Source organism: Heloderma suspectum, chromosome Z (assembly GCF_057233095.1).
Source record: "Heloderma suspectum isolate Gila_16-S chromosome Z, 16-S_ref, whole genome shotgun sequence".
NCBI lineage: Eukaryota > Metazoa > Chordata > Lepidosauria > Squamata > Helodermatidae > Heloderma > Heloderma suspectum.
The window spans coordinates 1,615,337-1,628,247 of NC_139476.1; the positions used below are offsets into that span (position 1 = coordinate 1,615,337).

General features: G+C 53.4%; 1 protein-coding gene across 2 annotated transcripts in view; it reads right to left on the bottom strand.

Moving 5' to 3' along the window:
- LOC146333459 (nuclear receptor subfamily 2 group F member 6-like) overlaps positions 1–11,393 on the bottom strand; it is a 34,143-nt gene extending 22,750 nt beyond the window's left edge. The window contains exon 1 of one of the 2 annotated variants that reach the window (XM_084826204.1): positions 10,459–11,382. In XM_084826204.1, the coding sequence (XP_084682330.1) occupies positions 10,459–10,730 (272 nt within the window). In that variant the 5' untranslated portion in view covers positions 10,731–11,382. Of the gene's footprint in view, positions 1–10,458 lie in introns of both variants that reach the window. The other variant, XM_084826205.1, reaches the window with a different exon arrangement.
- Positions 11,394–12,911: the final 1,518 nt, after the last annotated feature.

Sequence of the window (12,911 nt, forward strand, 5' to 3'; positions counted from 1 at the left end):
ACACACCAGGTAAGGAGAAGGCTGGGCTACACTCTCTCTGGACCCCACACAGGTTAAATAGCAAAACACTAATTAACTTTGCTCCTGCAAATCTCTCTCTCACACACACACACACACACACACACACACACACACGGCTCCAATTGCAGAGCTGCAAAGCAAGCAGAAAAGGGCAACACAAATGATGAACTTGTTAGAGCAGGTTCCCTAAAAAGGAAAGAGCAGACTGTTTTGGTGGGGGGAGATAGTTTATGAAGGGAAGCCACTGGGACAGCGGTTTATAGAAGTACAAGCAAGACCTGCAACAAAATGTTGCAGCATGGAATCCGGGGTCCCACCCTGTCAGCTGCAGGGGCAGTTTCTTTGCAAAAGATTGTGTTTGGGGGGGGGAATGCTTCTCCAAACGTCGGGGTTCCTCTGAGCCTGCCATCTAGCTTCCTCCTGTGCACGAATGCCTCTGTCTTGATTCTAGAAGGATCAGCACGCACCACCTGAACACTGGTAATAGAGGGAATTTTATATATAGTGCGTGCACACACAGGTATTTTGGGGTGTGAGGGGTGGGGGAATAAACAGCAGGTCCCAAAGACCATGAAATGCATGAGAGAGAGCTTACCCAGAGTTCCCAAACTACAACTCCCAGAAGCTTTGGAGCAAGCGATGCAAAACAAACTGATAAGCAACCCTGCATGTGCCTATTTCTTTATTATTATTGTTTTGGCAAGAACACAGAATGTGACACCAGAAATTCAGTAACAGTAGCCAGTAGCCACGACGTGCAAATAAGCTCTTGATCACCAAATACCATTGGGGCAAATGACAGTAAACCCATAGCAAGGCTCTTCAACAGGGTGAATCCAAGATTTGGCCAGAGAGCCTGGTGGAAAAGGAACCAAAGCGGCGGCAAATACTTGAGGGAGGGGCCCCCACATGTAGCAATGCGCAATCCACGAGTCCGGTGCAATGCAAAAAAGAGAAAAGAATAATCGCTTCCCAGAATCCTCTAACATGCTGCAAAGAGACCTGAGGAAACATTAAAAAGATCAATGGGGCAGCAATATAATCTTGTAGAAGCCTGGAGAATTGCCCCCCAAAATCAAGTGTGGTGAGGATACCCCTTTAACAACAGCAGCAACAAAAGCTATTTCAGGAAATGTCCCTTCTGCAACCCAGAAGGTAAAATAAAGAGATGGGGAAAATTACTCTCCAGTTCATTCTGTCTCACCTAACAAAACCTTAAATCTACCTGATGCATGCGACAAATACATTTTGTATCTGATGAAGTAGAACATAGACCTCGAAAGCGTACGCCGGAATACAACCGCTTAAGTCTTTAAGGCAGACTTCCCCAAACAGGGGCCCCCCGAAAGTGTTCGACTACAACTCCCATCAGCCCAAAACATCTGCATGGCACCAGGTTGGGGCATGCTGCTTTCAGGCGCAAAAAAAGGTTGCTTTTGCGGTAAGTCTGGTCTCTAAAAACGTCAAGAAACACCGCTTTGCCCCCAAGGTACCAAAGCACAAAATCAAATTCGAACACGCAACACAATCCATGTGAACTCCCGACGCGGCTATGTTTAGTTTAGCCACCAGCAACGGTTGCGCTAATTATGTCATTACAGCAACTGGAATCCACTTTTAAATGGTCAAATCGGCACGGCTTTGGGCTCTCCCGACCTTAATGCGACAGATTCCAGCTGTGGGAGAGAAAAGCATGAAAGGGGCCCTTGTGGAGAAAACAAAGTAACACCCCCGTCATTTGAGGGGGGGGGGATTTCTGGGTTCAATTACTCTGACCACAAAGAGCCGAACACACACATGCACACACACGCACGCGCAAAACGAAGCAAAAAGGGAGAGCCAAAAAAATCCCAGCCCTGTTTCTGGAAGAGCAAAGAACACCCCAGTTGTTGAAAATAAGCTTCGCTGGTTATGCATGCGCCAAAACTAATACAATTAAAAGAGAGCAGGGAAGGGAATGCATTTGCTAAACCAAGGAAAGGCAGAACACCGTGCTTGGGCATTTCCATGTTCAAGCTGAGGACATGCAGAATGTGCTTTTCAAAACGCGCGTTTCCAGGATTGTGAGAGCCGCCAATGGAACCACCAGCGTGATGCAGTAGTCAGTGTTGGTGAGAGACTGGGGAGACCCGGGTTCAAGTCCCCACGCGGCCATGAAGCTCACTGGGTGACTTTGGGCCAGTCCCTGACTCTCAGCCTAGCCTACCTCACAGGGCTGTTGTGAGGATAAAACGGAGAGGAAGAGGTCCGTGTAAGCTGCCTTGGGCTCCTTGCAAGAAAAAAAAAAGTGCCCTGAAATTAGAGCGTGTGCAGACAGCCTCTCAAAATTCTCCAGCCTATTTGTGGGCAAAGACATTTGGGGGACAACTTTGCCAAATTTCTCCTGTGGGGGGGGGGGGAGAAATTCTCCAAGTTTCTCACAGGCTATCGGCAGGGGTTGCCGCACAGCTTCTTTCTCTTTTCCTCGGGGGTTTTGGGTTTATTGCACTGCTCCTGCAAGTGACAACAGCATCCGCCGTCTGAAGCAGGATTTTGAATTCCTTCGGGTGGCATGTTTGAGCTTACCGAATCCCTGCGAGGTGGCCGAGGCCGCTGTGTGCGTTTTCTCTCCCTACTGCACATCTTTCCGTTGCGCTGCAGCTCCCAGGCCACCTGCACGTCTGAACTGAAAAAGCCCCATGGGAGGAATTGCCTCCTGATGTCTTCCTCAGGGTGCCTCTAATGGAAGTGTGGGAAGCCGAGGCGGCTGCAGGCTTCCAGAGTTGACTGTACAAGGACACTCACGCACACTCCTCAGCCACCTCCTAAGTAAGGTAAAAGCACAAGAACCCCCCCAAACTCAGCCCATGAGAATTTCCACGAAATTTCTCCTCCGTTGACTTCCTTTTCGAAAGCCATTGTTTTCTATCAAATTGAATGAGAATGGTCGAAAGAAATGTGGGGGAAATTGTCGGCGCAGCGCTATCTGAAATGGAATTTGGTCTTTGGGATGAAAAAGGTTCTGCTCCTCTAGGCTAACCTGTAAAAATCTGTCTAAGGCAGCCTCCTTTCGGGGATGCTCTATGGCTGAGCTGGGGGGTTGGACTCAATTAGCCTTCTCCAACCTGGCGCCTTCCAGATGTGCCTGACGCCAACTCCCACAATCCTCAGCCAGGCTCTTTGGGTTATCAGAAGGACTGTCTTCTCCCATAGGAATCCAGCCGAAATCATGTTGGAGGGCCTGGTCTACCAGCATTCTGCATTTGGAGCTGAGTGACAGAGCCGCCCTAGGCAAAAATATCCACCCTAGAGACAACCGCTAGGTGCCTCTCCTGCACCCATTCCAGCACCAAGTCAAATCTGCCTTAACCCAAAGGAACAGGTAACGGAAAGCTCGAAAACCTGCTGTTTTAGTTCTCTGGCTGGCGTCCCATCGATTCTTTCAACATTTTTAAAGGCACATCTCCTCCCACACGTACCTGTCATCTTCAGTCTTCCTCCAGGTATCTAGGCTGGTGGCTACCAGAGAGGACCTTTTCAATGGTGGCCCCCCATTTATGGAATAAGCTCCGCAAAGAAGCATACACGGTTGTCTTTGGGCGCCAGGCAAAAACTTCTCTTTTCTCTCAGGCATTTTAGAGACTTAGTTTTGGGTTCTTATGGCTGCTTTGTCAATCCCTGAGCTGTTTATTGTTTTGCCTAATATTGTATTTTATGGTTTGAAATATTTGTACTGCACTTTAGGTTGTTAACTCTTCTGTGGCATTTTAGCTTTTTCACTGTTTGTAATCTGCCTAGAAAACACTAGTTCTTGGGCAGATGAGAAACGTAACAAATAAAGAATGTACATAAATAGGTTTCTTATGCTTTATTTGTTTCAAGCTGGGTTTTTAAAGGCCATTTAAACAAGGATTTACTTACATCATGGGAGTTGTTTTCCAACACATCTGGAGAGCACCTGGTTTGAGAAGGCTGCATTAAAGTCATATCATGTCATTCCCCCCCCAATTCAAACAAAAGTTTAGTGAAACTGTCAAGGACAGACTGTGTCAGTTTCACTGAAGGAATTAAAAAAATAGATTTGGATCACAGAACCGAGTTAAAATATAAACTAAATTCTTCCTTTCTTTATTGCATTTCTATACTGCCCCATAGCTGAAGGTTTATTTCGCTAATAAAGGGAATGAATAATGATGGCGGTACTGACAAGCATTAAAACAGCCAGCTAAGGTTTAAAAGAAAAAAGCAGCCACTTAAAATGGTAGCTGTCCTGCAGAAAAGCTGGAAGATATCAAAGAAAACAAACCAACTCACAAAAATCGGGAAGTAGAATCTCACTACCCGCTGAGCATGGCACCATCACACATGGCCAAATTATATTTTACATTCTCATGCGGATGACTCGCAAAGAAGAGGTGCAGATAAAAAGCCCTGAATTGGGATGCAGGAGCCCCAGGTTAAAAAACCTGCTTCCGTGCCTGGTGGTCATGGGAAAAGCAACCATTCACATCCTCGCCTAGCGCCCCACCCCCGGGGGGGGGGTGCGAATCTGTCACTCTGGGCACATCCAGACTCAACCCCAAGCGAAGCCATGCAGAATACAACCCCTTTGCAAATATCCATGACTTTTGCGTACATTTCTGCCGCTTTTCCTTGCCTTGATCGTGTCTGGATCTTCCCCCTCTACTGAAACCCTGGCTGGCTTCTAGGGGCATCGCTAGGTACTCAGAACATTTGGGGCCCAAAGTCAGAGGACACCGACGTCCACAAAATCTACACACGCTAATTTCTATGTATGTCAGTTTAGAAGGAATCATTATAACTGATTGAAACTTTGGAGAAGGCAAAGCCAGACAATTAATTTCACATCCAAATCACCCCAAATAAAAGCTTTGTCTGTCACCAATGAAAGGTTCCCCCCTCCTCAAAATTAACTTCCACTTGGGGGTTGATTTGGGGGGAAAGGGGTTGATTTGCTGCAGTGCACAGTAACAGGTGGATTAACACTTTCCTCCCAAACTCTGATCTTCCCCTGAAATCCTATCCCCACTTCCGGCACCCTGTTTAGGAAAAAAACCTGGATACTCAATGCTGTTGGGAAAAGAGTGGGAACCCAGGAAAATGGGCTCAGGGTGAGGGCCCCAGGCCTAGCGACACCCCTGCCCACTTCTGAAATTTCACTTGGCACCATTTTCAAACCTCCCCTTGCCATCTTAAGGGCTTGAAACTGGGAAGTGTTTTGCTTTGCTTTAAGTTAAAGGAAAACACAGATTCTCCTGGAGCCAGCGTCCATGTTGCGCACAGGTATGCGGTACTAAAGCAGATGGCACACAGCCCTGACTACCTCTCAGGGGTGTCGCTAGGAGGGAATGATACAATCTCCCGTGATCCACCCCTGCTTTCTTGCAATAATTAATTCCTGGAAAGCATACCTAGGAATAAATAATAAATACTTATGAACGTGTTCCATTAGCCAGACTTTCTCCGTGCTCAAAGAACGGCACCAACGTTCTCTCAGAAATCTTGGTGACAACGGATGGTGAGGATGACGCTGAGAGAAGGCAGCTTGCCCAAGACCACTGAGTGAGCAAGGTCCAAACTGGGAAACACCCCAATTTTTTTTCATTAAAACGTATTTAAAATATTTCTATATCACTTCTTAGTCAAGGCGACTGCAGTGCACTTTGTAGCTCAGTTTCTCGGGCACAGTGCGAGATCAGCGTTCAGCGCCGAAGAGACAGAGACGTGCTGTAGAGAGCAACATAATTTTAAAAATGCACGGAACGCACAGTCATGCATTGCCTCACCATTTCTCCAAGAAGCTATCAGCCAGGTCAGGACATACCAAGCACAGCGCTAACAGCAGGATGAGTTCTAAAGCGCTATCAGCCAATCAAAAGAGCACTCGGCAAAAGAAGAAACCCCACCCTGGGCTAATGGATCAGAGCGTACGGCATCCCCGAATATCACATGTGCTACAGAAACGGCAATAATGAAATTAACACCCTGTAATGTCATCTTACGTGGTCAAAGCGCACTGTGGAAGCACAGCAAAGGTGGCATGCACTCCCATCATCCCCGGCTGGACCCAGTAGTCGAACACGTCTCGCGGGCACGAGGTTGATGACGGCTGCGCTCTAGAAATTAACACATTCCCTTGTACTTTGCACCCTCTCGCGATGTGCGCAGGTGGTGAAGGAAAGATTCACCAAAAATAGCAGTTCTGTTTTGGGACTGGGGAGGGGGCCGGTTGGGGGAGCATGTATCCAAAAAGACTTCCCCTCCCTCAGCAGCGGCCCCTGCACTGCATACAAAATTACGCCTAGGGTGGAGAAAGTGGACGGGACGGCATTTTTCCCCCTTTCTCATAATAGCAGAACCCCACGGGGTCCTCCCATGAAGCTGACTGGTGGGAGAGTCAGGACAGATGAAAGGAAGGACTTCTCCACACACCACACAGACTATGGAATTAACTTCCTCAAGCTGTAGCGATGGCTACCAATTTGGATGGCTTGAAAAGAGAGTCAGAGGAAAGAGACAATGTTTTGCCCTGCAAATCCTACCTGCCCCAGTCAGCAGAGCAATGGTGTGGGCTGATAGGAGTTATAGGCGCAAACATCTGGCGGGCCGCAAGTTGCCCACCCCTGGTCAGGATGGCCATCACGGACTTCAACAGCTTCCTTGGCTTTCATCTTCAATTTTAAAAATGCTTCTAGTCCTCATGACTGAAGAAAGGAAGAAAAACAAGCAAGCAAGGCGTTCGTGTTTGGCTGTTACAGACAGACAGATCCTGGGTCCGACAGATCATGTCCCTGACCGAGGCTGGTCCAAGCGCTTCAGTGCCCAAGGCGAAAAATCCAGAAGGGGCCTCTTTATTAACACGGAGCTACAATCTAGCAAAATGCGCTCCTGAGCAAATCTCATAAACATGTATCGTCTGCCATGCTCCCTGCACTCCTTTCGACAAGACTGCAAGCGGAGAGCGTCCTGTTCAGGTCTGTCCGCCTCCACCTCCGCTGTCCTAAACACCATGGTCAGCTCGCCCTTCCACATCCTCGGATCGCCTTGGTACCCAAATCACAAAGGCTACTCTGGAACGCACATGAGATACCAATGCAATGAAAAAAAGCGTACAAGGAACACCCTTGTAGACACAACAGTTCTTTACTTTTCCGCCAAAACACTATTGATCAGAACTGCTTTTCTGGTACGTTCCAGTCCATTCACAGCAATAATGCAGCTGGCACGTTGTAATGGATGAGGGCTGTGGAGATCAGAGTTCAAATCCCTCCCCAAACACAAAGTTCAGTGGGTGACCCTGGAACAGTCTTGGCCTAACCTACTGCGCAGGGTTGCTGTGAGCTAACCAACCTCACAGGGGATAAAAGTGCAGGAGAAGCCCTTGGAGGAAGGATGTTATCTAATTGCTAACAATAATAGTAACAACAACAGTTTGCACATGATAAGGTTTTTAACAAGCCCTGGGGTTTTGTGTAAAACTGTTTTCTATTTGTGCATGTCAGTGTTATGGTATTGCATTTTTAAGGTTTTAATCTCCGTACGCAGAGAACTCTGGCTACTGGGCAGTACTGAAATGTAAGAAATGTAATGAACAAAAACAGCAACAGCAACAGTGGAATATTTAAAGTAAATCAAGCAGAAATGAGCACTGGAGCAGGCATCCAGAGATCTGCACAAGAGAAACGTTTATGGCCTATTCCAAATCTGACCTCCACAGTTCCAGAGCTCAGGGGCCAACGCAGGAAAGGTCCTGCTCCAACCCACCACTGCCTTCCTCTGACATGTGGACAGAACGGCAAAGGCCACCCGTTGACCTGGTCTCTGCTGATGTGTGGACTCACAGAAGAACACAGCCCCTGCAAAACCCCCCCCCCCAGCTTCAGATATGTTTTCCCCAGAGGTACATTGCTGGTAACTTTGATTTAGCTCAGGGGTGGGAAATGCACAGCCCTGTGGATGTTATCGGACTACAATGACCATCAGCCCTAGCCGTCGTAGCCAACAATGAGGGACGATGTGCCATGCATTCGGACAACATCTGGAGGTCTATGCGTTCCCATCCCTGAGCTAAATCATGGAAAGGGAGGAGGCAAAGCAAAGGCCAGATGTGCTCCACCCACATGAGGACTAGTACCTTAGGTTGGCCACCAGATTTCCATTCACACCATCCCTGATTTAGCTTATGCTGGAAGGCAGAGCAGAGGTTCGTGAGCATCTGAGGGCCCAAGAAGAGTGATGGAGCACCTGCTTTGCATGCAGAAAGGCCCAGGTTCGATCCTCAGCATAGCCAGTAAAAACTGGATCTCAGCTGGGAAAGGCCTTTTTCTGCCTGCGGTCTAGAGAGAGCTGCCCTTCTTTCAGGGTAGACAATACTGAGACAGACAGCTGTGTACAGTGGCTTCGCATGTTCAAACTGCATTCAAGGTTCAGGACAGATAAAAGGACGTCCTCCTTCACACAGCGCAGAGTCAAACCCTGGAATTCGCTAGATGTAGTGATGGCCGCCAACTTGGATGGCTTTTAAAGGGGGTTAGACAAATTCCAGGAGGAGAAGCCTATCCATGCTACTAGTCCTGATGGCGATGTGCTACCTCAGGGATCAGAGGCGGTGAGCCTATGCGCACCAGTTGCTGGGGATCACGGGCGGGAGGGTGCTGTTGCGCTCATGTCCCACCTGTGGGCTTCCCATTGGGGAAGCTGGCTGGCCCCTGTGTGAACAGAATGCGGGACGACATGGTCTGGTCCCGCAGGACTCTTCTCACGTTCTCCATCCGCTCGAACCAACACAGATGGATGGGACACACACGATCCTGTCTTTCTACAATGAAACGCCAGGGAGGCTTTCCGCGGCTTAGGAGCATGGGAGAAAAATATCCGGTGGTACGGATCAGGAGAAACGACACGCGGATCACAGAACGGAATAGACTCAGACTGAAATGGAGCCTTGAGTTCATGGATCCTAAGACTCGGCCCATGAACAACCCTATCTTGTTAATTACCGTCTCATGTGTGGTCGGGACGACTGACAAAGCACCCCTAAGATACTCTGCAGGGTTTACTAGCTAGTAAACCCTGTGCTTTTGCCTGGGCCCCTCCCCTCTTTCCCAGGACACCCCACAGAGGCTTCAGCCCAGAGAGAAAAAAATTTGGCCTTGCATAGGCTGGTCCAAACCTGAACAAGGCACAACTCCCGGCTTCTGAATCAATGCATTCCAGGAGGGAGGGAGGGGGCAGAAGAAGAGATCCACCGACACCCTTAAAGTGCCCGTTCAAGACACCCTTAAAATGCCAGTTCAAAAGACACGCAGCGTCCCAGACGTTCTTCAGAGGGAAACCAACTGGCCTGCAAAACTCAGGTGCCACACTGACAAAACCAGTCTGTTTGCACCATGACAGCCGCCCTGCTGGAGCTCAGGTGGCCTTTTCTCTTCCCCCCCATTTTGCGTGTCATTTCTTAAAATACTCGTTTGTCCTCCCAGTTAATCCTGAATACCACAAACACCCTGCCTTCTAAATGCACAAAGGACCAGGTGCTAGTCCTACGCAGAATCTGAACCTTCCACACGCTTCGTCTTTCAGCCGGGACAGCAAGGCCGGAATCGCAGATATATTTCCGGGGTGCCCACAAAGCCGCACGTCATCCGAGGGATGCAAGCCATGTTCCCTCACGGGGGACGGCAAAGCACCTTAGGGCCAGCCTCCGTACATCACCAACAAAGGTGTTCAGATTCGGCACCTCGGGCAAGCGAGCCAAGTTTCATGTTCACACTGAAAGCGCACCACGCCCTACACAACTCACGTGGCCAGGTTACAAACAACAATACCAATCCGCCACTAAGGTGGCTTTGGAACAGGAGCAAAATCCATCCACGGCATCCGCCTGAAGAATTTGCTCTGGGCGTGTTTGTGGGGGGGGGGGTGTCGCTCAGTTTAGTGCCCCTAGTTGCGATGTGGGCAGGGGGAGGGGGCCTTCCCAGCTCCCCAGGGAATGACACCCAGGGCAGGTACAAGACAAGACTGCATGCGGCGTCACCTGCTCTGGCTCAAACTCCTTGGATCATGGGAGGGCTGGCACCCCCCTCACCTCCCCCAGACCCGACAGGCCCTGATCCCAGAACCGAGCCCCACCTCCGCCCAATCCCTCGGCCAGAAAAGCCGTTACTCGAAAAGGCCTGTTCCGTTCTGGCGTGGAAGTGCAGCGGCTATGGAAGCCCACGGCAGGAGACGGGCTGCCTGCCACGCAAGGCGGCACATGAGTGTGTGCGGCAGCCGCCACACAAGGCAGCACATGAGTGTGTGCGGGGGAAAGCAGCACACAGGCCCCCCCAGGCCCCTCTACGGCTTTCCAGGCAGGCCAGGCGTCCCCGGCGCGCCAAGGGCCCTGGCAGGGAAAATGGGCCAAGTGGCCTCCCTCGGCGCCCCGGACCCCAGCCCTACCTGCAGGTGTAACTCAGGCTTCTCCGGATGCTGCGCTTGAAGAAACTCTTGCACCCCTCGCAGGTGAAGACCCCGTAATGCTTGCCGCTGGACTTGTCGCCGCACACCACGCAGTCCACCTGGATGCCCGGCTTGTCCTCGTCGCCGTGCTCCGGGTCGCTGGTGCCACCCTGGGGGGACGCAGAGTCGTCCTCCGAATGCCGGGGGCAGCCTTTGTCCACCCCGTTGGCGTCTCCGTTGGGGTCTCCCCACCCTCCGGCCACCATGGCCATATCGCCGGGGGAGGGGGCCGCCGGGGGGGGGGGGGCTGGAGGCCAAGATGGGGCGGCCCGAGGGTGTTCTTCTCCCGCCCCCCTCTCTTCGACCACGACCCTGAAAAATGGATGCAGGGGGAATAGTGATATTCGTTTTCTTGCAGAGGCGAAGCGGGGGGGGGGGGGAATTCGGCCCGGAGAGGCGAGGACGGAAAAGGGGGGGGGCCCAAGCGGAGAGGCGACGCTCGAGTCCGCGGCCAGCACGGGGCCCCCAGCTAGGCGGAGCAAGGCGGCGGAAAGGGGCGCGCAAAGAGTTGGAGCGCAGCCGAGGTCACTTGCGGCTAACGATTAAAAACCGTGAATTAATTTTTAACTATTTAAGGGGGGGAGGCGCCCCCCTGCGCACAGCAGAGGGAAGGGGGGGAGGCAGAAGCGGGGGTCCAACGCGAGCCCCCGGCCCCGAAGTCCGGGCTGGGAGCGGCCCCCCGGGAGGAGCCCCAGCAGGCGCGTCTCCAAGCCGCCTCTCCCCTTGCGCGCAGCGGGCCGGCCGCGGGTGCGCCCCGCGCCGCCTGGCAGCGGCCCGGGGCGGCGGGCGCGGGCCGGACGAACGGCGCGGCGGGGCCGCCGGAGAGAAGTCCAGGCCGGCGAGGGCTCCGCGCTGCCGCCGCTCGCCCCTCCCTCGCCGGCCCTCCCCTTCCGCCAGCCCGCTCGCGAGCTCGGGCCGCCCCCTTCCTCGCGCTCGCCTCCCCGCTCGCCGCGCGCCCCGCCGGCGGCGGCGAGGGAGAGGGCGCCTCTGAGCGCGCGCGGAGGGCCCCCCTCTGGCCTTCGCTCGGCCGCGAACCCGGCGGGCGGGGAGGCAGAGAATCTCTGAGCGCGCGCAGAGGGCCGTCCGTTCCCCCTGGCTTCCTTTCGGCTCAGCTTTGCGGGCGGGGAGGGAGCCTGTCTCTGAGGACGTGCAGAGGGCCTCCCCCCGCCGGCTTTGCTTCCGCGTAACTTTCCAGGCGGGGAAGTTGGGAGAGTGTCTCTGAGCTCGCACAGAGGGCCCCCCTCTGGCTTTCGCTCGGCCGCGAACCCAGCGGGCGGGGAGGGAGAGAATCTCTGAGCGCGCACAGAGGGCCGTCCGTTCCCCTTGGCTTCCTTTCAGCTCAGCTTTACAGGCGGGGAGGGAGCCTGTCTCTGAGGACATGCAGAGGGCCTCCCCCCGCCGGCTTTGTTTCCGCGTAACTTTCCAGGCGGGGAAGTTGGGGGAGTGTCTCTGAGCTCGCGCAGAGGGCCCCCCTCTGGCTTTCGTTCGGCCGCGAACCGAACGGGCGGGGAGGAAGAGAATCTCTGAGCGCGCGCAGAGGGCCGTCCGTTCCCCCTGGCTTCCTTTCAGCTCAGCTTTGCGGGCGGGGAGGGAGCCTGTCTCTGAGGACGTGCAGAGGGCCTCCCCCCGCCGGCTTTGTTTCCGCGTAACTTTCCAGGCGGGGAAGTTGGGAGAGTGTCCCTGAGCTCGCGCAGAGGGCCCCCCTCTGGCTTTCGTTCAGCCGCGAACCGAACGGGCGGGGAGGGAGAGAATCTCTGAGCGCACGCAGAGGACCGTCCGTTCCCCCTGGCTTCCTTTCAGCTCAGCTTTGCGGGCGGGGAGGGAGCCTGTCTCTGAGGACGTGCAGAGGGCCTCCCCCCGCCGGCTTTGCTTCCGCGTAACTTTCCAGGCGGGGAAGTTGGGGGAGTGTCTCTGAGCTCGCGCAGAGGGCCCCCCTCTGGCTTTCGCTCGGCCGCGAACCGAACAGGCGGGGAGGAAGAGAATCTCTGAGCGCGTGCAGAGGACCGTCCGTTCTCCCTGGCTTCCTTTCAGCTCAGCTTTGCGGGCGGGGAGGGAGCCTGTCTCTGAGGACGTGCAGAGGGCCTCCCCCCGCCGGCTTTGTTTCCGCGTAACTTTCCAGGCGGGGAAGTTGGGAGAGTGTCCCTGAGCTCGCGCAGAGGGCCCCCCTCTGGCTTTCGTTCAGCCGCGAACCGAACGGGCGGGGAGGGAGAGAATCTCTGAGCGCACGCAGAGGACCGTCCGTTCCCCCTGGCTTCCTTTCAGCTCAGCTTTGCGGGCGGGGAGGGAGCCTGTCTCTGAGGACGTGCAGAGGGCCTCCCCCCGCCGGCTTTGCTTCCGCGTAACTTTCCAGGCGGGGAAGTTGGGGGAGTGTCTCTGAGCTCGCGCAGAGGGCC